Raw genomic sequence first — 23,871 nt, forward strand, 5'->3', positions numbered from 1 at the left:
TCCTTTGAGTAGCTAGGATTACAGGCCTGAGTCACTGGCGTCCGGCTATATGCTGCTATTTTGAAGATAGAAAAAAAGAAAATATGTCCTTTTGTGTACATGTGTAAGAAGTTTGGAAAGACAGGGGCTGGGATTGTGGCTTAGTGGTAGAGTGCTTGCCTAGCATGCATGAAGCTCTGGCTTGGATTCCTCAGTACCAAATAAACAGAAAAGGCCAGAAGTAATGCTGTGGCTCAAATGGTAGAGTGCTAGCCTTGAGCAAAAGAAGTACAGGACCAGTGCCCAGACCCTGAGTTCAAGCCCCAGGACTAAAAAATGACACCACCAACAAAAGAAGTTTGGAAAGATATTCAAACCAAAATTCCTTCAGGAAGGAAATGAGGGATAAAGATAGGAAGAAATTTTAATTGCATACCCTTGTGTTCTTTGAATTTTGAATCATGTAAATAGTCTTTAGGAATGATAAACTGGCTGAGTGCTAGTGGCTCATATACCTGTAATCCTAGCTACTCAGGAAGTTAAGACTTGAGGATTGAGATTCAATGCCTGACTAGACAGGAAAGTTCAAGAGACTCTTCTCCAATTAATTACCAGAAAACCAGGAGTGGCACTATGGCTCAAAGTGGTAGAGTGCTAGCTTTGAGCAAAAGAGCTCAGTGACAGTGCCCAGGCCCTGAGGTCAAGATTTACAACCAAAAACAACAACAAAAGGAATGATAAATTGTATGCTGTAATTTATATCTTCTAAGATGGAATTGTCAGCCACCTGAAGAAGCAGGCAGGACCAGCATCAGTTCCTCTCAGGACTGAGGAAGAATTTAAGAAGTTCATCAGTGATAAAGATGCCTCTGTGGTGGGTAAGTAGCAAATATTTAATTATGCCACAAAGTTACCACTTTGCTTATTTAAAAGCAAAACTTCAGCGGGGGAGCTGGTGGCTCACGCCTGTAATCCTAGCTACTCAGGAGGCTGAGATCTGAGGATCAAAACCAGCCAGGGGGGCTGGGATGTAGCTCAGTGGAAAAGCACTTGCCTAGCAAGTGCAACGTCCTGGGTTCGATCCCCCGTACCAAAAACAAAAGAAAAGACAAAACCAGCCCCGGCAGGAAAGTCCATGAGACTCTTATCTCCTATAAACCACTAGAAAACCAGAAGTGGCGCTGTGGCTGAAGTGGTAGGGCACTCACCTTGAGCTGAAGAGCGGAGGGACAGCACCCAGGCCCAGAGTTCAAGCTCCACAACTGACCAAAAAAAAACAACAAAAAACTTAATGTCTAAGAAACCACAAAGATAAAGCATTAGGAAACCTTGAGCTGGTTTAAAAGACAACTGACAGAATTGGGTCAGCATTATTTTCTCAAGAATGGCATTTTGAGTGGGCTATGTTCTTAGAGAAGTAACTTTAAAGGCCTAGAATAGGATGTGTCTGGGGTTCTAGATGTGTACCGTCACACCCTCTTCTACCACTTGTTTTTTTTGGTTAGTCTTGGGGCCTGAACTCTGGGCCTGGGCGCTGTCCCTCAGCTCTTCAGCTCAAGGCTAGTGCTCTACCACTTGAGCCACAGTGCCACTTCCGGCTTTTTTCTTTTTGCTTATGTGGTGCTGAGGAATCCAACGCAGGGCCTCATGCATGCAAGGCAAGCACTCTACCACTGAGCCGTCTTTCCAGCCCTTTTTTTTTTTGGTCGTGGTCGTGGGGATTGAACTCTGGGCTTGGGTGCTGTCCCTGCGCTCTTTAGCTCAAGGTGAGCGCTCTACTACTGCTTGAGCCACAGCGCCACTTGGAGATAAAAGTTTCACGGACTTTTCTGCCCTTTCCTGTCCAGGATGGCTTTGAATGGTGATCCTCAGATTTCAGCCTCCTGAGTAGCTAGGATTAGAGAGGCGTGAGCCACCAGCACCCGGCAAAATGTTTCTTTAGACTGTGGAAAAAGGTATTACAAGTATTATAAATTTCCAAAGAAGTTGTAGAAAAGGAAATCCCAGTTTTGGTATCTATCACTGCTTACCCATAATATAATGAAAGCTTTGAAAAATGAAAGAAAATCTCAGATCATACTGCTTATTCTTTGTCGTTTTTCTATATAGGTTTTTTCAGTGATTTATTCAGTGAAGCACACTCTGAATTCTTAAAAACAGCCAGCAATTTGAGAGATAACTTCCGGTTTGCACACACCAATATTGAATCTCTGGTGAAGCAGTATGATGATAATGGAGAGTAAGTGCCTCAGTGGAATGCCCGTGTAAAGATCTGCTGCTGTGTGAACTGGCTTTTATGCCTTAAACATACTGACTTCTGGCTAAGCCTTAAACTGAGTGCTAGAAAGTATTGTTGCCTGTGAAGGTATCAAGTGGAGAGACCGTGTCTAATCAAATCCATGCCAAAATGTAAATGTAGGTGTATTAAAGATAAAAACTAAATTTTAATGTAAAAGAAAAACATACTATTCAAAGGAAGTTGCATAGGGGAAAGAGACTTACAAGTGAGCCTTGTAATGATAATGCATGCCTATAATTCCAGCACTCAGAGGCTAAAACAGGAAGATTACAAGTTAAGCCTAGCCTAGTGAGACACTATTTTTTTGGGGGGGGGGTGGATAAGTTTTTATAGAACACTATCTCAAGAAATGTAAATCACTGTTTTTTCACCAGTAAGTCTGTCCAGTGAATAGTTCCCTATTGTGTTTGCAGTAAAATTCAGACTTTTCACCTTTGTATAAGATTTTCAAGGGCACAAGATCCTCCAGTATGAGCCAGTTTTGCTTTATATTATCATACATATGGGCTTTAGTGTAATAAGCTTTCTGTTACTGTTTTTCAAGATTTGGAAAACAAGTTATTTGCTCTTAACTGTGTGTGCATGTCTGCCCAGACCTACGGCTTGAATTCAGGGCCTGCACTCGTCTCTGAGCCTTTTTTTTGGGGGGGGGGGGGGGAGGGGTCAGTTGTGGGGCTTGAACTCTGGGCCTGGGCACTGTCCTTCAGCTCAAAGCAAGCTCTCTACCACTTGAGTCACTGTGCCACTTCTGGTTTTCTGGTGGTTTATTGGAGATAAGAGACCCACAGACTTTTCTGCCTGGGCTGGCTTTGAATCTCGATCCTCAGATCTCAGCCTCCTGAGTTGCTAGGATTATAGGCATGAGCCACTGGTGCCGGCTTCTCTGAGCTTTTTATACTGAAGGCTGACACCTTAAAACTTTAGCCACCGCTCCACTTCTGGCTTTTTGGTGATTAATTGGAAATAAAAATTCCATGGAGTTATCTGTTTGGCTGGCTTTGATCATGGATCCTCAGATCTCAGCTTCTACATAACTAGGATTATATGCATGAGCCACCAGCATCTAGCACCTAGCACCTGGCTCATGTCCCTGTTTTTGTTTTTTGTTTTGGGGTTTTTGTTTGTTTGTTTGTTTTTCCAAGTCCAGAGGCTTGAACTCAGGGCCTTGGCTCTGTTCCTGAGCTTTTTGCTCAAGGCTAGCACTCTTACCACTTGAGCCACAGTGCCTCTTAAGACTTTTTCTGTTTATTTGGTACTGAGGACTTGAACCCAGGGTTTCATGCATGCTAGTCAAGTTCTCTACCACCAAGCCACATGCCCAACCATCACTGTTCTAAATGAGAGATAGTAGACAATTAATTTCTTTGTTATCTGTCTAGTGAGACTGTTTTTCTTTTTAAGGGGTATCACCTTATTTCGTCCTTCACATCTTACTAACAAGTTTGAAGATAAAACTGTGGCATATACCGAACAGAAAATGACTAGTGGAAAGATTAAAAAGTTTATCCAGGAAAACATGTGAGTATTCTTTATATTTTGTCTGAGAGTTTTTTGTTTTATATTATTTAGCTCAGCTATTAAGCTGAGCCATGATTTGGCTTAAAGCCTATTGAAAGAATTAAAAATAGCAATTTTTAATATACATTAAACCAATAATTGGTGGGTCCTAGAACTCTTCCATAGTCCTGTAAGATATAGTACTCTATGAGACCTAAATGTTGAAAGCCTGCTTCTTTTTTAAAATTATATTTTCATTATCTTTTAAGTAGTTATACAAAGGAATTACTGTACTTCCTATCAATTTGTGGGTAGAATGCGTCTTGATTAATAGGATATTGAAAACTTCTTTCCTCTGTAAGTGCTGTGTTACCTTTTGATCATTGCATTATTTAGCTGTAAATTGCCAAAGTTAATAACGGATTATTTCATTTCAGTTTTGGTATCTGCCCTCACATGACAGAAGATAATAAAGATTTGATACAAGGCAAGGACTTACTAATGGCTTACTATGATGTAGACTATGAAAAGAATGCCAAAGGTTCTAACTACTGGAGAAACAGGTAATTTTTTAACAAATTTACCCAGAAACAGTTCCTTCTCCTTACCTTGTTTCTGCCATGTGTAATGTAAAAGTGATAAGAATGGGGAATACCACTCCAAAAATTGGTGAAACTGTGAGGCCAAGTACACCATTTCTGGAATTAGAAATTTCTAGTTGGGCATATTTTCCGTAAGAGTTCCTTTGTGACACAGTGGCTCCAACTAAAAGAAGCAGATGTGAAATTCAGTTAAAACATCATGTCCCTTGAACATTGAGATTCCAGTGCATTTTACCCTTATAAATTCTTTTTCCAGTCCAGTTGTTCTACCAGCAGTAGACTTTACAGTTATATAATATGGTAAGATTAGGTGGGAATGAACCATTTCATTAGGTACCAACAATGTGGCAATGAATTTGAGTAAGCTTGTGTATACCATGATCCCATGTCTGTACCAAGGAACATGAGCTCAAACGAAGAGGGTAGCAAGATGTAGGACCTAGTTGAGAGGACTATAGACATAATTTTGGTGTTCTAGCCTGGGCACTGTCCCTGAGCTGCTTTTGCTCAAGGTTAGCACTTGAGCCACAGCGCCACTTCTGGCTTTTTCTGTTTTTGTGGTACTGAGGAATGGAACCCAGGGCTTCATTCATTCTATCTCTTGTTGCTCACAGAGTGATGATGGTGGCAAAGAAATTCCTGGATGCCGGCCACAAGCTCAACTTTGCTGTAGCCAGCCGTAAAGCCTTCAGCCATGAACTGTCTGATTTTGGCTTGGAAAGCACTACTGGAGAGATTCCTGTTGTTGCCATCAGAACTGCTAAAGGAGAGAAGTTTGTCATGCAGGAGGAATTCTCGTGAGTTACTATTTAACATGGGTTTAGGTGTTCGCTCTGTGGAAATTATTTAAGATCTTTTACACTAGTGAGAATTTGTAAAGAACATTGGAACTAAAAGGTAGATCTAGTCAGTGCCTGGTGCCTGGTTATCTTTTTTTTTTTTTCCTTAGTTTGGTTATAAAGTACTTTGAAGTGATCATGGCCCGTGATTTCTGCAAACTAACAAAAGGATAGCAGCTTGCAATTTTTACATGATTCTGCTTTATCAGAAAAAGTAGAGAAGATTGGATGGCTTCTTGTTTTCTTTTTTTCTTTTCTTTTTGCTAGTACTGCAGCTTGCACACAAGGCCTGGGCACTGTCCCTGAGCTACCTCACTACCACTTGAGCCAGTGCTCTGCTTTTGACTTTTCTGGTAGTTTATTAGAGATGAGAGTTTCACAGACTTTCCTGCTCTGGCTGGCTTCGAACCACAATCCTAAAAGCTCAGGCTCCTGAGTATCTAGGATTACAAGATTATGGGCACCAGCACCTGACTATGGATGGCCTCTTTTGAGATTGGTATTATTTCAAACCAACCCCTTCCCTTCTCTGCCAAATGTCTTTTCTTCTTGGAAAACCACCCAGGAATTGGGAAAACTGCCTGGGAATTGGGGAAACAATCTCTAAAACAGGAGTAGTGGGGACCATCTGGCCCATATGAGTCCCCTCCCCTCCATCCCCTCCCTCCCCCCCCCTTTTTTTTTTTAAGCTATTCTTAGGGTTTGAACTCAGGGCCTGGGCACTATTCCTTAGTTTTGTTGTTCAGTGCTAGCATTTCACCACGTGAGCCGTAGCTCCACTTCCAGCTTTTGGTGGCTAATTGGAGATGAGTCTCACAGAGCTTTCCTGTCAGGAATGGCTTCAAACTTGGATCCTCAAACTTAAACTAGGATTACGGGTACCCAGCTATGAGCCCTTTTGTTTGACTGAGTGCTAATGGCTTAATCCTGTAATCTTACTCAGGAGTCTGAGACTTTGTGGGGTCATGGTTTAAAGCCAATGCAAGAAGGAATGTAGCAGCTAATCCTCGGTGGTGGACATTCACAAACTTGATTATGTCTTACCAATTGCAGGCGCGATGGCAAGGCTCTTGAGAGATTCCTGCAGGATTACTTCGATGGCAGTCTGAAAAGATACCTCAAGTCTGAGCCTATCCCAGAAAGCAATGATGGTCCTGTGAAGGTGCGCAGCTCACATCTTCTCCAAGCCTTTCAGCATTGTTCTTGTTTCTTTTATTCCAAAGATGCTTGCTCTAGCAAAGACCTTGTTGGCCATCTTTTTCTTTTTAACCCTCACCTCCCTGGCTTATAAATAAATATTGTCAGCTTTTATAAATGTTTAGTAGAGGCACAAATATTAAAACCCTGATAGGATTTCCTAATGAGACTTATATCTGGGCTAGATTACTCTTTGGGGATAAAGCTAATCATTAATATTGTCAACTGGGTGCCTGTAGTCCTAGCTTACTCAGGAGGCCCAAATCTAAGGATTGGGATTCAGTGCCTGTCCAAACAGAAAAGTCTGTGTGACTCTTATCTATCTCCAGTTAACCACCAGAAAACTGGAAGTGGGGCTGTGGCTTAAGTGGTAGAGGGCTAGCCTTGAGTGAAAAAAGCTCAGGGACAGCTACCAAGCCCTGCGCTCAAACCTAAAGCAAACCAAAAATAAATAAATAAAGGTAATATTGTTTTGAAAATTTAAGGAACAATTAGGTAGCACTTTTATTTTTTATGGCTTCCTGGACATGATTTGACTGACATGTGTTAATAAACATGAGTCACTTAGTGGGGAATGGCAACATCTTTAATAGTCTGTGAGATTTGGGTTTCCATGATAATATTTATCTTTATCTTGCCTTATAATGAGAAGATCTTCTGTTTTCCAGGTAGTGGTAGCAGAGAATTTTGATGAAATAGTAAATAATGACGATAAAGATGTGCTGATTGAATTTTATGCCCCTTGGTGTGGTCACTGTAAGAATCTGGAGCCCAAATATAAAGAACTGGGAGAGAAGGTAAATCGGAACTCTATTTTAAACTTAAAACTTGAGCTGGAATTTAATATAATTGTTTAGCATTTGGCTAATTTGTTGTCCTAGTTTCTAAGGACTACATTTTTTCCCCTTCACTTTCTCTTGACTGCCCCCTAGTGTCTAAAGCCTATGCAGTGCTTCAAATACCCAATTTTCCACTCCTCAGACTAAATTTAGATTATGATTAAAAATGTCTAGGAGCAGCTGGACAATGGTAACTGAGACCTATAATCCTAGCTACTCAGGAGGCTGAGATCTGAGGATTGTGGGCAGGAAAGTCTTATCTCCAATTAACCACCAGAAAACCAAAAGTGGCGCTGTGCCTCATAGTAGTAGAGCACTCCCCCTGAGCTGGAGAGACAGCGCCAGGCCCAGAGTTCAAGCTCCACAACCACCACCACCAACAACAAAAAAGACGGGCAGGGTGGGGGCGCTGGGAAGGTGGCTCAGTGGTAGGGTGCTTTCCTTGCATGCATGAAGCCCTGGTTCAATTCCTCAGCACCACATAAGCAGAAAAGGCCAGAAGTGGTGCTATGGCTCAAGTGGTAGAGCGCTAGCCTTGAGCTAAATAGCTGAGGGACAATGCCCAGGCCGAGTTCAGGCCCCACGACCAACAAAAAAGAAAGCTGAGATGTGATTGTTGAGGTTCAAAACCAGCCTGAGCAGATGAATCCAACAGGCTCTTATCTCCAATTAGCAAGCAAAAAGCTGGAAGTAGAGGTGTGTTTAAAGTGATAGAACACCAGCCATGAGCAATGGAAGTTGATTAGCTAGTGCTGGTTGCTCAGGCCTATAATCCTAGCTACTCAGGAGGCTGAGATCTGAGCATCATGGTTTGAAGGCAACCCTGGGCAGGAAAAAGCCAGAAGTGGTGCTGTGGCTCAAGTGTTGAGTGCTAGTTTTGAGCAAAAGAAGCTTAGGCACAGAACCCAGGCCCAGAGTTCAAGCCCCCCAGGACTGGTAAAAAAAAACAGCTGATTAAAAGGTTGAGGTCAAGCAGTGTGTGTGTGTTTGTGTAGCATTTGAATACTTGATCATATATAAGCTTCTGAATTTGGGTTGTGGCTTTATATGGACCCATGTGTTAGTCTTTGTAATTAATTTCTTGTAATATCTTACCACAACAAACAAATTTGAAGGTGACTATGTATTCCTGATGTATAAACACTCACTTTTCCACTTTTCTTATATAGGCATCAACTTAGGAGAAGATTTAAATATATTTTAACTACTGAGTTCACTAAATACCTACGTCACTGAAAGTTTTTCAAAATTTTAAAAGGTCTTATATTTTTATTAACAGCTCAGCAAAGACCCAAATATTGTTATAGCCAAGATGGATGCTACAGCCAATGATGTGCCTTCTCCATATGAAGTCAGAGGGTAAGTAAAATTAAGAAGCATTTGTTTGTTTTATTTTAAAATAGAGGTTCATAGCTGGGTGCGGGTGGCTCCCGCCTGTAATCCTTAGCTACTCAGGAGGCTGAGAAAGATGGACGTTCACTATTTGGCCTGGCTATTCTCAAACTAGTGAAATTAACTTCTTGGCCTTAGCCTCCAAGTATCTGGGACTACAACTGCATGACATAATGCTTGTAAACAAAGATTGAAATTAGCCAGGCACCAGTAGCTCAAGCCTGTAATCCTACTACTCAGAAGGCTGAGATCTGAGGATTGAGGTTCAAAGCCAACTTGGGCAGAAAAAGTCCAAGAGACTGTTGTTTCAAATTAACCACACAAAAAAAGTCAGAAGTGGAGATATGGCTCAAGTGGTAGAACACTACTAGCCTTGAGCAAAAGAGCTCAGAGATAACCCCTAAGTCCTGAGCTTAAGCCCCAATATGGGGTTTGGAGGCATAAAAATGAGTTTATAATAAGCCACCAAGAAGCCTTTTTTTTTTGAGGGGGGGGGGGTCCGGTCGTGGGCCTGAACTCTGGGCCTGGGCGCTATCCCTCAGCTCTTCAGCTCAAGGCTAGCACTCTACCACTTGAGCCACAGCGCCACTTCAGACTTTTTTCTTTTTGCTTATGTGGTGCTGAGGAATCCAACGCAGGGCCTCAATATGCATGCAAGGCAAGTTCTCTACCACTGAGCCACCTTCCCAGCCCAAGAAGCCATTTTTTTTTTTACTCAGTATACTGTATCTGGTCAGATTGGAAACCATAAAGAGAATTCCTAAAAAGTTACTGGGAAAATATATCTGAGAATTAACTTCTGGAATCAGTACTTAGTAAACAATTTTTCTCTCCCCAGTTTTCCTACCATCTACTTCTCTCCAGCCAACAAGAAGCTAAGTCCAAAGAAATATGAAGTAAGTACATTGTCCCATTTCCCCAAAGTAAACACACAGATAAGCCAACAGACATATATACATGCCCTGTTCTTCAATTCATCTGTTTAACTGGAAATTTGTTTCAACTTTTGGGGTATATGTGGTTGTTAAATGTGCTTTTACTGGTTGGGGGGAAAAAATGTAAAGTTTTTTTTTGAAAAGTTAAAATTTCAGAGTAATCTTTCTGCTTTTAGGGTGGCCGTGAATTAAGTGATTTTATTAGCTATCTACAGCGAGAAGCTACAAACCCCCCTATAATTCAAGAAGAAAAACCCAAGAAGAAGAAGAAGGCACAAGAGGATCTCTAAAGAGCAGCCAAACATTACCACTTTGTAAAAGGACTCTTGTACCAGAGACGGGAAAACCATTGGGGAGGACTGGGAACCATAGGGGATTATTGCCTCTCACTGCTGAGGGGACACAGTGGATGTAATCTGAATCCTGTTAAATTTTCTCTAAGCTGTTTCCTAGCTGCACTGTTTATGGAAATACCAGGACCAGTTTATGTTTGTGGTTTGGGGAAAATTATTTGTGTTGGGGAGAATGTTGGGGGGGTGAGTTGGGGGGTTATTTTCTAATTTTTTTTGTACATTTGGAGCAGTGACAATAAATAAGCCCCCTTTAAAGTGTCTTTTGTCCCCCATGGAATGGGAAAATCAGAGGTTCTCTAGACTTCTGTCCAGTAGAGCTTTCTGCAATGATGAAAGTGTTCCATAATCTGCATTGTCCAGTACATGAAGAGTGGAGCTTCTGAAATGTGGCTGGGAGCTACCGTTAATTTTCAGATCTCAGAAGCCACATAGGATCACATTGACCAGGCCCACAGTTATTGCCTCAAAATCCTTAAATTTCTCATTTCTTTGTGTTTACATACTTATTTCCCAGTTTTCTAGATTAGTGGTTAAGGCAGGTGGCAGGCCTTTCCTGTTGGCCTTTTCCTGGCCCAGCGTGTGTCCTGATGATGGCATACTGCTTATCCCTGCCATACAGCTTAGCCTTCTGCATGTTCATACTTTGCAAGGATTGTTCTATGCCCAGAAATGCCCTTGAGTGGGTGTGGTGTTGGGTTGGGGTTTCAAGGAATTGCTGACACTGCTGGGTGCAGCTCTCTCTCCCCCAAAGCCAAGGGTGTGTCCCACTCATTTGCCTCTCCTGTGGAACGGGAAAGGCAGTATTAGCCATAGTTGAGTGAAGGATCTGTTTTGTTCACCAATAAGGATAGAAGTATAGCCAGAGTAATCCTTGTATGTAGCTAAATATAAATAGCATCTAGAGTTTCAGCCCATGGATAATTCCAGATAAAACCCTAATTTTAGATGATCCTATTAACTTGTAGATTTAGCAAATTAAGCCAGGTGTGAGTGGCTCACACCTCTATAATCCTAGCTATTCAGGAGCCTGAGATTTGAGGATCATGGTTTGAAATGAGCCTGGGCAGAAAGATCCAAGAGACTAATTTCCAGATAACTACCAAAGGGGCTGGGAAGGTGGCTCAGTGGTAGAGCGCTTGCCTTGCATGCCTGAGGCCCTGGGTTCGATTCCTCAGCACCACATAAGCAAAAAGAAAAAAGCCAGAAGTGGCGCTGTGACTCAAGTGGTAGAGCGCTAGCCTTGAGCTGAAGAGCTGAGGGACAGCGCCCAGGCCCAGAGTTCAGGCCCTACAACCGGATCCCCCCCCCCCCCCCCCAAAAAAATAAAAAATAAAAAGCCAGAATGTGACTCAAGTGGTAGAGTGTTAGCCTTGAGTAAAAAAGCTAAGGAAGAGCACATAGGCCCTAAGCTCCAAACCCAGTACCAGCATACACACAGGAAGAGTAAAGCATTTCCTACCATAATCACCCAATTATCATTTATAAAATGGATTTAGTATAGAGCCTTTTCGCAAAGTAATCCTTCAGATGGTGCATAGTGTTTTAAAAAGGTAAAATTGCTGGGGCTGGTAGTATAGTTCAATGATAAAGTCCTTGCCTAGCATGTGTGAAACCATGGGTTTAATATCTAGCACCAGAAAACAAAAGTAAAAGTATCTAAATCATAATCTTGGAGATTTTAATTCAAGACAATCTGGCATGAGACAGGAGGATCTAACTTTTAAGCACTCCCAGGGTTAAGAACCATTGCCTGTACAACTTATGAAAAACAAGTTTTGAGCCAAGCACCAGTGGCTCACACCTGTAATCCTAGCTGCTCAGGAGGCTGAGATCTGAGGATCATTGTTCAAAGCCAGTCCAGGCAGGAAGTCTGAGACTCATCTCCAATAAACCACTCAGAAAACGGGAACTGGTGCTATGGCTCAAGTGTAGAGTGCTAGCCTTGAGCTGAAGAGCTAAGGGACAGTGCACAGGTCAAGAGTTCAAGCCCCAAGACAAAGAAAAAGAAAAACAAGTTTGTATCAAAGACATAAAACACTTTTAATTTAGTAGCCATGTTTGTAAAAGAATACACTTTCAGTTCATAGGTCAACCCAAGCTGTTTCCCTTTATATCTACTCTGGGTTACAAGTTACTTTAGCTCTGTTACCAAAAGTTACCATTATGTTGAAAAGCTGCTTGATGCTAAATTTACTTAGTTTGCTTTGTTTCCTCAAACATACCTTGCACGGAAATGGTGTCATTTTTCAGGATTTAGAAATGCCCTGGCTGAACTAACAGGGTCTGCTACTTTCCCTAGTCTCCAGGGCACAGAATTGTGCCCACACCCTAAAAACTAAAAACAGTGACGCTTGAAAAATCCAGCTTCAAGGACCTACTGCAGCTCTCTACTTGTCCCCAGTGGACTCAAGGGTTTAGCATAAGAAAGCTGTTTTGTCCACATTCTTGGGCAAAGGGTCTTTGCCTAATCCTTTGGATAGTTTCAGCTGCCCCTTTTCTTTTCTTCAAACTCCAGGATGAGACTTTTAATGTGGGACAATTTCTGATGCAGGTACTCACAGCGACGCTTCTCTTCCCTGTAACCTGGGTACCGCTGTAGACACAAAGACCATTCATGTCAAAAAGTAAACTAACCAGGCACCAGTGAGTGGCTCACACTTAACAATCCTAGCTACTGGGAAGGCTGAGACCCAGTTCAAGACCAATTCAGGCAGAAAAATTCAAGCATCTTCTCTTATGTTAATAGCTAGTAGAAGAGCAGAGCTGTAGTCATAGCTCAAGTGGCAGAGCAACTGCCTAGCAATCACAAGACAGTTCAAATCCCAGTGCCACTACCACCGCCATTCAAAATTTAAAAATTCTACATTCCATTATCAGAACTAACCTTTTTGAACTTTTTATATTCCTGGACTATCTTATCTTCCAGCTCCTGAAACAGAAAACTGTAGTTTAACATCGAGAAATGAGGGAGATTAACTTTAGTTCTCAGTCTCCCAAATGATACTAATTTTTCTGCCAAAACAGGTTTGCTTGTCACTTTGCTTAGTCATTGGACAAACACAGGCTTTTAGGTAGTTAAGAAGGAGGGGGTCCAGTCCTTACCTTGTGTTCTGGAGTTCCTCGCTGAACTCTTTTGATCTCTGCTCCCAGCTCTATGAACCTTTGGCTTGCAGCGCCAACACGGGAATGGAGGATTCGATATTCAGCATAATCTGTCTCAAAATCCTGCTCATAGGCCTGTTGCTGCTCCGCACTGTTAATGGCCCTGTATTGCCTGCCAGGGGAATTGTCACCTTCAACCTCATTGCCCCCATAGCCCTCTGCTTCCAGGGAACGTGTGTGTGTGTGTCTGTCTGTCTGTCTGTCTCTGTCTGTCTGTCTATCTCTGTCTGTCTGTTGTGTGTGTGTCAGTTGTGCCTGGATCTGGCTTTTTCTGTGTATGTGGTACTGAGGAATTGAGCCCAGGGCTTCATGTATGCTAGGCAAGCTCTCTATCACTAAGTCACCTTCCTAGACCTCCAGGGAACTTACATGTATAAAGCTTGTTAACATTAGAAATGCAGCCAGTGCCAGTGGCTCACACCTGTAATCCTACTCAGAAGGCTGAGAGCTGAGGATAGTGGTTCAAAGTCAGCTTAGGTAGGAAAGTCCATGAGACTCCAATAAACCACCAGAAAACTGGAAGTGGCTCTGTGGCTCAAGTGGTACAGCACTTGCGTGGAGCTGAAGAGCTGAGGGACAGTGCCCAGGCCCAGAGTTCAAGCCCCACAACGGACAAAAATAAAAAGTAGAAATGGAAGAACTCACAGAAGGTAATCTGGTGCTTCTTCAGGGCTTGGGGATTCAGAGTCTAGAAAAGAAAGGAGAAAACACAGGTGATTATAGGTCTCCTTTCCACTGTGGTAATTTTACCCTCCTCATTAACTCACCTGCTCCACCTGAGGGACTGTGTTGCAGCCTAGGATCCATGTCTTCATCTTTATCTTCTTCCTCCCAATCTCCTCCCTCTTCTAAATCCCCTTGTAGGAGACCTGGAGATAGAGGCAGAGCTCTGAGCCTCTTCTCTTCTATTTCTTCGGTGGCTTCAGATGCTGGGCGTTTCTGTTGAGGAAAAACAACTGTAGCATAAACAGCAAGCCAGAAGTACTTCCTGTTTTGCCTTTTATCCTCCCCCAATAAAAAACTTGCCATATATAATCAGCTTATGATTTTTAAATTTTAGCTTAAATGAGGTGTTGGATCAAGACTCAATGCATTCATAAACTATCGAATGACAACTTCTTTTTTTTTGGTCCGGTCGTGGGACCTGAACTCGGCCTGGGCGCTGTCCCTCAGCTCTTCAGCTCAAGGCCAGCACTCTACCACTTGAGCCACAGCACCACTTCCGGCTTTTTTCTTTTTGCTTATGTGGTGCTGAGGAATCGAACCCAGGGCCTCAGGCATGCAAGGCAAGCGCTCTACCACTGAGCCACCTTCCCAGCCCTGAATGACAACTTCTTTGTACAACCACTTAAAGACAAGAAAGCTGGGTGCCATGGACTCATGCCTGTAATCCTAGTTACTCAGGAGGCTGAGATCTGAGGATCATGGTTCAAAGTCATTTCAGGTGGGAAAATCTATGAGACTTTCATCTCCAATTATCTATCAATCAAAAACCCAGAAATGGAGGTGTGACAGGAGTCAAGTGCTAGCCTTGAGCACAAGTGGTAGAGCACTAGCCTTGAGCATTAAAGTTCAGGGACAGTGTTCAAGCCTCAGGACAGAGAAAAAAAAAGTGCCTTTCTGGCACGTGGAGGCCTTGAGTTTCAAACCCTAGTTTAAAAAACAAGCTGGGGGGCTGGGAAGGTGGCTCAGTGGTAAGAATGCTTGCCTTGCATGCCTGAGGCCCTGGGTTCGATTCCTCAGCACCACATAAGCAGAAAAAGCCGGAAGTAGTGCTGTGTCTCAAGTGGTAGAGCGCTAACCTTGAGCTGAAGAGCTCAGGATGGTGCCCAGACCCAGAGTTCAGGCCCCACAACCGACCAAAAAAAAATAAAACAAGCTGGGTGCCAGTGGCTCATGCCTGTAATCCAAGCTACTCAGAAGGCTGAGATCTGAGGATCGCAGTTCAAAGCCAGCCCAGGCAGGAAAGTCTGTGAGACTCCTATCTCCAATTAACCACCAGAAAACTGGAAGTGGCTCTGTGGCTCAAGTGGTAGAGCTCTGGCCTTGAGCTGAAGAGCTGAGGGCAGTGCCCAGGCCCAGAGTTCAAGCCCCGAGATCAACCAAAAAAAAAAAAAAAAAGTCAGAGCCAGTGGCTCACACTTATAATCTTAGCTACTCAGGAGGCAGGGATCTGAGGATTAAGGCTCAAAGTTGGCCTGGGCAGGAAAGTCTAAGAGACTTTTTTTTTTTTTTGGGTCTGGTCGTGGGGCCTGAACTCTGGGCCTGGGCACTGTACCTCAGCTCTTCAGCTCAAGGCTAGCGCTCTACCACTTGAGACACAGCGCCACTTCCAGCTTTTTTCTTTGTGTTTATGTGGTGCTGAGGAATCGAACCCAGGGCCTCATGCATGCAAAGCAAGCGCTCTACCACTGAGCCACCTTCCCAGCCCCCCAAGAGACTCTTTTATCTCCAATGAACCACCATAAAACCAGATGGGTAGCTGTGACTTAAAGTGGTAGAGTGTTGCCTTGAACAAAAGAGCTCAAAGACAGTGCTCAGGCCCTGAGTTCAAGCCCCATGACTGACACATCAAAAAGAAAAGTGCAAGTGGTGCTGTGGCTCAAGTGGTAGAGCGCTCACCTTGAGCTGAAGAGCTGAGGGACAGCGCCCAAGCCCAGAGTTCAAGCCCCACGACAAAAAAAAAAAAAGTGCTCTTTGAAGAGCCCTTGCCATTGTACCTTACCTTGTCTAGACGTTTCTGGCTGGCGGAAGGCTGTGCCTGATCAAGTTCTCTGTTTGGAGGGTGGGTCTGGTTCCTAGGATATTTAAAGAAGGACCAGGGTAGGACATGAGCCCAGACGTGTTATGGCATTGAAGGGTGGAGATGCGACCAGTCCTTCCCCTAGTCCCACCCTCTCCAAGTACCTCACTTCCCACGGTGTCATGTGTTCACTAGAGGATCCTGGGAGTGGCTGTTGGGCATTGCTTGTCAATGCGTCTGACACCTGTCAGGGAAAGTGGAGGGAACACGTGGCCCCTCAAACTTCAGGCTTTGCCTTACCTTCGCACAAACTCCCCGCAGTTTCTAGCCTCACCTGTTGGACAGCCACCTCTGGCTGTGCCCTGGCATCCCCGTCACCTTCAGAATAGTCGGCCCGGTTCTGCCAACTCCCAGGATCCCTCACAACTTCAGTCAGATGTCTGTGAATGGACAATGGGCCTGGTATAGAGTCCATGGCTGCCCAAATGGTGAGACGTTCCCTGAGTGTGCCCAGGCAGTGGAGGCGGTTAGGCCCAGATCTGGAAAGAGTCACAGACACACAGACACACACACAAGGGCGGAGGAGAGCTTTTATGAGCCCCTCTTCACATTCCCCTCTCCCCAACCCTCTCCTCCTGCAATGTGCTCCCTCTTACCTGCCTAGGCGTTGGCACACCAGGTCCAAGCCACCTCCAGTGCCCTCCTGGCCACACTGGGACACTGTGAAGGAGAAGAGGCAGGACCAGCCAGGACCTGGGATCCTCAGATACTGGGGTGGAAGCAGCGAGTAAACTTCATGAAGCCCACCCCTCCCCCTCCTGCCCATGCCACTGGGGGGTGGGGGGACAGAGGGAGAGAGAGAGAGGGAGAGAGAGAGAGGTGCAAGCCAGGATCCCATGGGGCTCGTTAGCGCATCAGGTGCAGTGGGGCCTCAGTTCCCCCAAGAGGCTGAGAGGGCACGGTCCCCTCCACCGCAGCCTCCTGGGATTACAACCCCAGCAGCCCCCACACATCCCGCTGGGGGGCTCAGTTCTCGGAACTTCCTCAGACCGTGACCCCCCCCCCCCCACTCGCCATCTCAGGCTCGGACCGCGTTCACCTTCCGGGAGCCCGGGCTTGTGCGGCTCTCCTCCCCGCACTTACCCCTCGGGGGCCTTGGAAAGCGATCACCGGCCGGACCTGCGGGGAGAGCCAGGCTGAGCGGTGTCCCCCAGCTCGGCTGTCTAGGGGGGGAGGGGGAGGGGAAAGTAGGGGTGCCGAGCTGGGTGCGGGGTGTGGGGTGTGGGGGGAAAACACCTGCTTCGTGGGCTTCCCTGGCAAGGAACGGGTGGTCCGGAGTCTGCGGGAGCCGCTGTTCTTCCCCAGGTTCCGACGGCAGTCGGGGACGGAGGAGAAGAAGGGTCGGGGCTGGGGGTGAGGGGGCTGCGGGACGCACCTGTTGCCGCAGACAGTCTTGCAGCGCCCGCAGCGCCGCGTCGTTGAGCCGGAGCAGTAAGAGGCTGGTCCGTGCCGCAGGGGTGAAGCAGAGCCGGAGTTTCCCACTTAGAGGTTCTTGGGGTCCCTCCATGGCGGCCGGGTCGAGCGCAGAAGCCGAGCGAGGTGGGCTACAGGCGAGGGGACTCGGCCGCCACCTTTGCAGTCTGTGCCCGGACTCCGGCGGCACGCCCGGTAGCCCAGGTCGGCCCCGCCCTCCGCCCGGACCACGCCCAGGGCACGCCCCCAGCCAGGACTCCGCCCCTTCCTCCAGGCCCCGCCCCCTGCCGAGACCCCTCCGGGTCCGCCTCAGTAGGCTCCGCCCCCCCGGCCAGGCTGCCAGGTGCGTTCCCAGCCAGGTGGGCGGAGCCCCACTCCTCCCGCCCTTGGGGGGGTACGCCGGGACACCGCCGCTCACACCCCCACCCTGAACGGCCGGGGTGACTTCTTCACCCAGCGCTCTCAGCCCCGCCTCCGTTTCCGCAGTCCTCCTGAACTCGAGAATTGCCGTCGGTTAAGTGCGAAGCTTGAGCCTGCCACCCTCCAGAGGGACTCAGCCTGGGAGGCTGAGCAGGGAGAGCGGCCCGGGTGGGTCGGCGGGCTGGGTCCTGTGCGCCTCTGAGACCGTGAGCCCCCTCCTTCCCCTCCCCTCCTCCTTCCCCCCTCCCCTCCCCGCCCCTCCCCCCACACCGACCAGACGCGGGGGGCAACCCGGCCACGCGGCGCCTTTGCTTCTGCCACCCGCGGTGCTGCCGCAGACCCGAACCTGGTTTCTGGACAGGCTGTGTCCCGCCCGGCGGGGAGATCTGGGGGGGTGGGGGAGGGAGAGCGACCCCTATCGACGGGTGTGGGGGGGTCTAGGGTGTGAGTGGCAGCCAGAGAGTTGCTGGGCCCCCGAGAGCCTCGCACCTCAGCCCCAGGTGTTACCTCCGGGCACAAACAGATTGAACATGGCCAGAAAAGCAGCTGGCTCACCCAGCGCATGCCGTGAAGGTGCCCAGACATCCCGAAAGCACAGGTGCCTGGAGCAGCGAGACTCCGGGGTTAGTCCCAGGCCAGCCCGTGGGGTCTCCCTATTTTTAATTTTTATTTGTGTGTGTCCCTATATTGTTGTTTCCTGAAATCCGAACCAAGACTTCGCTGTTAAACCCCCAGACCTGCATGATGATCTCTCAAGAGAACTTAACGCTCTGCCTCAAGTCAGATTACCCATATACAGTTGTCAAAACTCATCCACTACACGCAAAATGTGTACTGTAGCCAGGCATGGTGGTGTACATCTTTAATCCCAGCGCTTGGAAGGCCGATAACAATTATTTCCATTTTCAGTCCAGCCTGGTGAGATCTTATCTTAAAACAATAACAACAAAACTGTGTACTTTATGTATAGCATGCCACAGTAAATGAGTTCTCAGGTCATTGCAATAAACTACCAAGCACCACAAAAACATTTACCTGTCCATCAGTTTCCTCTGTTTCTCTGGGGGACAAATTTGCTAAACATGGTCATGAGTGAAGCTGGTCTCCCAGACTTCCTTTTCTTCTCAAATGACAGCTGTGGCCTTTTCCAAAAAAAAAAAAAAAAAAAAAAAAGATTGTTCTGCTCATGCCTGTAATCCTAGCTACTCAGGAGGCTGAGATCTGAAGATCAGAGGTTCAAAGCAACTTAGGCAGGAAAGTCTGTGAGACTGTTTTTTTTTTGGGGGGGGGGGTCCAGTCATGGGGCCTGAACTCTGGGCCTGGGCGCTGTCCCTCAGCTCTTCAGCTCACACGGCCAGCGCTCTACCACTTGAGCCACAGCACCACTTCTGGCTTTTTTCTTTTTTGCTTATGTGGTGCTGAAGAATCGAACCCAGGGCTTCATGCATGCAAGGCAAGCGCTCTACTACTGAGCCACCTTCCCAGCCCATCCGTGAGACTCTTACCTCCAATAAACCACAAGAAAAACCAGAAATGGCACTGTGGTTCAAGGGGTAGAGTGCTATCCTTAAGCTGAAGAGCTGAGGGACAGCACCTAGGCCCAGAGTTGAAGCCCCAAGACTGACAATAAAAATAAAATAATTACCTTGACACTCAAAAGGACAGACTAGAATGGTGAAAATGTCTGGGGAAGTAGGGGAGGGGAGAAGGGCATGAACTCCCACTCTTTGATCAGCATGTTCCTGTCCCAAAACTATTCTCATTGTTCTACCTCATATCTACCTCCTCACCACAAGGATAACCACCAGATCCATCAGAGCGTTGCTCTGAGATATTAATCATGGGCCTAAGGAGAAAGACACAGACCCTCTCTGTTGGACAAGCTGTGAGATGTAAGAGCAGGTAGTGGCCATCTCTTACTATGTCAAGGAATGTGAGTGTAAGCCAATGAAGCAAAGAGACAAGGAGGTATTGCTGGGGTCACTGGTTTCTGTTTCTGATATTCAGCCACAGCCTAGCCTATTCACTAGTTTAGTTATATTAATTAGTAAGCCAACAAATTCCTGTTTATTCAAATGGGTCTAAACGGGATGTTTCAGTTACCTGAAACATCCAAGCATCTCACTTGTCTGCTGATCTCCCTCATCCATCTGTTTTGTTGTAATCCATTTACTTTTTTCCAGTGGTGGGTCTTGAACTCAGGGCCTGAGCATTGTCCCTGAGCTCAGAAGAGCTTAAGGCTAGCACTCTATCACTTTGAGCCATAGGGCTTTTCAGGTGGTTAATTAGAGATAAGAGTCTCTGAGACTTCCCTGATCTGGCTGGCTTTGAACCAAGATCCTCAGATTACAGTCTCCTGAGTAGCTAGGATTACAGGAGGGAACCATCCAGTGCCCTGCTGTAATCCATTCTGTTCCTTCCAGAGTGATTTTTGTCAATTTATATCCTGCTGATGTAAGGATGGATTACACTCCCAGGCCTGTCCCTTTGTAGTGTTTTTTTTCTTGGAAAAATTATTTTTGATACTTCAAAAGGTAACTGTGGGGAAGGAGGGAGGCTGGGAATGTGGCTCAGTGGTAGAGTGCTTGCCTAGCATGCATGAAGCCCTGGGTTCAATTCCTCAGTACCACATAAACAGAAAAGCCAGACATGGTAGAGTGCTAGCCTTGAGCAAAAAGAAGCTCAGGGACAATGCCCAGGCCCTGAGTTCAAGTCCTAGAATGGAAAAAAAAAGTAATTGTGTGAGCGAGCTTAAGTATTAGAGCACCTGCCTGGCAAATGCAAAGCCAATACCCATTTGGGCCTGGTTTGGTGGTGCTCATCTTTAATCCCCAAACTTGGGAGGTTGAGACAGGAAGATTGCAAGGTTGAAGACATTTTGGGCTACATAGTAAGTTTTGTGTTGCAAAGCTAGGGGCTGTCTTTAAAAAAGAATTAAAAAAAAATATATATATATATATGCGCTGGGCGCCGGTGGCTCATGCCTGTAATCCTAGCTACTCAGGAGGCTGAGATCTGAGGATCGCGGTTCAAAGCCAGCCCGGGCAGGAGAGACCTTGAGACTCCTATCTCCAATAAACCACCAGAAAACCGGAAGTGGCGCTGTAGCTCAAGTGGTAGAGCGCATGCCTTGAGCTGAAGAGCTGAGGGACAGCGCCCAGGCCCAGAGTTCAAGTCCCACGACCGACCAAAAAAAAAAAAAATATATATATATATATATACGGGCCAGGTGCCAGTGGCTCACACCTGTAATACTAGCTACTCAGGAGGCTGAGATCTGAGGATTGCAGTTCAAAGCCAGTCCTGGCAGGAAAGTCCAGGAGACTCTTATGTGGCACTGTGGCTCAAGCGGTGGAGTATTCCCCTTGAGCTGAAGAACTGAGGGACAGCACTTAGACCCAGAGTTCAAGCCCCAAGACCGACCAAAAAAAAAAAGCCAGCCTGGGCAGGAAAATCTGTGAGACTCTTAGCTCCAATAAACCAATAGAAAACTGGAAATGGTGCTGTGGCTCAAGTGGTTGAATGCTCGACTTGAGCTGAAGAGCTGAGGGGCAGCACCCAGTCCCAGAATTCAAGCCCCATGACTAACAACAACAACAATGTATATATATATATTTTTTTTTTACATGAAAAGATATATTATCTTCACAGAACAGAAATTTACTTCAAAGCACAAGTAAGATCGTCCAATCTTCATTCAAATTATACTGACATGTGTTTTGATGGATCAGTGCTTATGCTTTGCACCCTGTGAAATATTTTGAATATCACCCTGGCATAGAATCTGTTTTTGTCCCTGAAGTAATAATCACAATTTGTGCATATATATATATATATATATACACATACATATTTACAATTATACAGATATTCATACATATGTCTGTATAATTGTATATATACATACAGATATGCTACATGTATGTATATTAAACAGTGACATGGAAAGAACAGAAGAGGTAGAAGGGGAAGGGGAGGAATGAAAGTATGGAAGAGAGCTTTTCTTAGCTTGTTTATTTTTTGTCGGTCATGGGGCCTGAACTCTGGGCCTGGGTGCTGTCCCTCAGCTCTTCAGCTCAAGGCTAGCGCTCTACCACTTGATCCACAGTGCCACTTCTGGGTTTTTCTGCTTATATGGTGCTGAGGAATCGATCCCAAGGCCTCGTGCATACAAGGCAAGTACTCTATCACTGAGCCACCTTCCCAGCCCAAGCTTCTCTTTTCTATATTGCAAGGAAATGAGCAGGGCTGTATGTTTTATCATTGTCTGCCTAATCCCTAATATGATAGTTGGTACATACCTAGTGCGCAATGAAAATTTGCAGAATGAATCCCCAACAGTGTCTCCTGGAAAAATTAGACTGGAGGTGAGGCTCTCAGGTTGGGTCCTGACAGGAATGAAAATACCTTGGGCACAATGGGTCTGGTGGGGAGTGTAAAAAAGAAGAGACTGCTTACAGGGTTCTTTCATGTACCGAAACTGCTGAAGGTGGTGAGGTGCCGGGGGCCGTGAACTTGTTTCCTCTCCTAACACTATTTTACTCATCTCTCTGTCTGGCTCACTTCCGCCAGGGGGCTGGTTCTATGGTCTCGCTACATGCAAGGGTACACATGCCACTCCATGCATGGGAACATATGGGTTAGGAAGCCAGACAGCACAAATTGTTTGGTTTTGGGGTTTTGTTTTTTGTTTTTTCCTTTGGCTAGTCCTAGGTCTTGGAACTCTGGGACTGATCTCTGTCCTTGAGCTTTTTTTTTTTTTTTTTTCTGTTCAAGGGTAGCGCTCTACCAGTTGAGCCATGGCACCAGTTCTGGCTTTTCCTGAGTAGTTTATAGGAGATAAAAAGAAAATCTCATGGACTTTCCTGCCTGAGCTGGCTTCGAACCACATCCTCAGATCTCAGGCTCCTAAGTAGCCAGGATTACAGGCGTGAGCCACTGACACCTGCCTCCAAAATTCTTTTTTTACTTTTATGGCAGTCGTGAGGCTTGAACTCTAGGCCTGGGCGCTGTCCCTTAGCTCTTCAGCTGAAGGCCAGTGCTCTACCACTTGAGCCACAGCACCACTTCCAGCTTTTTCTGTGTATGTGGTACTGAGGAATCAAACCCAGGACTTCATGCATGCTAGGCAAGCACTCTACCACTAAGCCACATTCCTAGCTCCCCGCCTTCCTCCAAATTCTTCTGTGAGTTGTAGTCACACTGTTTCTGGTGGTATCTGTAGGTCTCCCCTTCTAGTCCATTTTCCTCTTCTTAGTTGGGTCCTTCTGCTTTACTTCGTCTTAGTGCCTTGGGCTTCTCACTTCTCATTATCTCTTACTTGACTGTCTAACTCTTAATTTTATTTATTTATTTATTTTTTGGGGTCCAGTCATGGGGCCTGAACTCTGGGCCTGGGCACTGTCCCTCAGCTCTTCAGCTCAAGGCTAACGCTCTACCACTTGAGCCACAGCGCCACTTCCGGCTTTTTTCTTTTTGCTTATGTAGTGCTGAGGAATTGAACCCAGGGCCTCAGGCATGCAAGGCAAGCACTCTACCACTGAGCCACCTTCCCTTTTTTTTTTTTTGGCAGAGTCTCATTATATAGCCCCGGCCTGGCAGGAACTCCTTGTAGCCCAAGCTAGTCTTTAACCCAAGATCACCACTTCAGCCTCCCAAGTGCTGTAATTAAAAGTATATATTACTATATCCACCAGTATGGAACTTATTTTCATCCAATACAGAAAAATACAAGAATTGCTAATATTCCTCAGGTACTGTGTGATATTTCAATGTATGTATATAGTGTGTATCTTTTTTTCCTGTACTGAGATTTGGCCTCAGGGATATCTATATATCTATATTTATACCTATATTCTGGCTTTTTAGTGGTTAGTTGGATATAAGAGTCTCAGAGAATTTTCTGCCCAGGCTAGCCTTAAACTGCAATCCTCATTAGGTTCATAAAATTTAGTAATATATTTCATCTTCATTATATTTTTATATAGTTTCACTTTTGTAGGAAGGTAGAACTGATTTCAAATTTTCTATAAGTATGGAAATTTCATGTATATCCTTAAGACTGATATAAGCAGTCTGGGAATATGGCTTAGTGGTAGAGTGCTTGCCTAGCATGCATGAAGTCCTGGGTTCAAGTCCTCA

At 45.7% G+C, this 23,871-nt stretch overlaps 2 protein-coding genes and 1 long non-coding RNA gene across 5 annotated transcripts in view; 1 reads left to right on the forward strand and 2 right to left on the reverse strand.

The window, feature by feature from the left end:
- Pdia3 (protein disulfide isomerase family A member 3) overlaps positions 1 to 10,190 on the forward strand; it is a 24,400-nt gene extending 14,210 nt beyond the window's left edge. The window contains exons 4-13 of the mRNA XM_042687417.1: positions 750 to 857; positions 2,089 to 2,218; positions 3,680 to 3,796; positions 4,213 to 4,338; positions 4,992 to 5,174; positions 6,270 to 6,378; positions 7,082 to 7,210; positions 8,532 to 8,611; positions 9,483 to 9,540; positions 9,756 to 10,190. Of these exons, the coding sequence (XP_042543351.1) occupies positions 750 to 857; positions 2,089 to 2,218; positions 3,680 to 3,796; positions 4,213 to 4,338; positions 4,992 to 5,174; positions 6,270 to 6,378; positions 7,082 to 7,210; positions 8,532 to 8,611; positions 9,483 to 9,540; positions 9,756 to 9,869 (1,154 nt within the window). The 3' untranslated portion in view covers positions 9,870 to 10,190. The remainder of the gene's footprint in view (positions 1 to 749; positions 858 to 2,088; positions 2,219 to 3,679; positions 3,797 to 4,212; positions 4,339 to 4,991; positions 5,175 to 6,269; positions 6,379 to 7,081; positions 7,211 to 8,531; positions 8,612 to 9,482; positions 9,541 to 9,755) is intronic.
- The window catches only part of Ell3 (elongation factor for RNA polymerase II 3), an 18,888-nt gene extending 1,388 nt beyond the window's left edge, over positions 1 to 17,500 (reverse strand). Inside the window, exons 1-11 of one of the 3 annotated variants that reach the window (XM_042687419.1) lie at positions 17,273 to 17,500; positions 16,981 to 17,016; positions 16,494 to 16,606; positions 16,172 to 16,376; positions 16,002 to 16,081; positions 15,820 to 15,892; positions 13,862 to 14,033; positions 13,740 to 13,782; positions 13,035 to 13,206; positions 12,792 to 12,861; positions 8,962 to 8,973 (exon numbers count right to left, since the gene is read on the reverse strand). In XM_042687419.1, the coding sequence (XP_042543353.1) occupies positions 12,793 to 12,861; positions 13,035 to 13,206; positions 13,740 to 13,782; positions 13,862 to 14,033; positions 15,820 to 15,892; positions 16,002 to 16,081; positions 16,172 to 16,376; positions 16,494 to 16,606; positions 16,981 to 17,016; positions 17,273 to 17,404 (1,095 nt within the window). In that variant the 5' untranslated portion in view covers positions 17,405 to 17,500 and the 3' untranslated portion in view covers positions 8,962 to 8,973; position 12,792. Of the gene's footprint in view, positions 1 to 1,283; positions 1,290 to 8,961; positions 8,974 to 11,953; positions 12,526 to 12,786; positions 12,862 to 13,034; positions 13,207 to 13,739; positions 13,783 to 13,861; positions 14,034 to 15,819; positions 15,893 to 16,001; positions 16,082 to 16,171; positions 16,377 to 16,493; positions 16,607 to 16,980; positions 17,017 to 17,272 lie in introns of those variants that run through there. The other 2 variants (XM_042687420.1, XM_042687418.1) reach the window with 2 other exon arrangements.
- Positions 17,501 to 18,433: 933 nt separating this feature from the next.
- On the reverse strand, positions 18,434 to 22,127 carry LOC122114325. The gene is made up of 3 exons (XR_006148565.1): positions 22,032 to 22,127; positions 18,766 to 18,872; positions 18,434 to 18,660 (listed from the first exon to the last, which is right to left on the reverse strand). It is a non-coding gene; the product is annotated as an uncharacterized LOC122114325 (long non-coding RNA).
- Between the last annotated feature and the right edge of the window lie 1,744 nt (positions 22,128 to 23,871).

Source organism: Dipodomys spectabilis, unplaced genomic scaffold, assembly GCF_019054845.1.
Source record: "Dipodomys spectabilis isolate Male_0828 unplaced genomic scaffold, ASM1905484v1 ptg000108l, whole genome shotgun sequence".
Lineage (NCBI taxonomy): Eukaryota > Metazoa > Chordata > Mammalia > Rodentia > Heteromyidae > Dipodomys > Dipodomys spectabilis.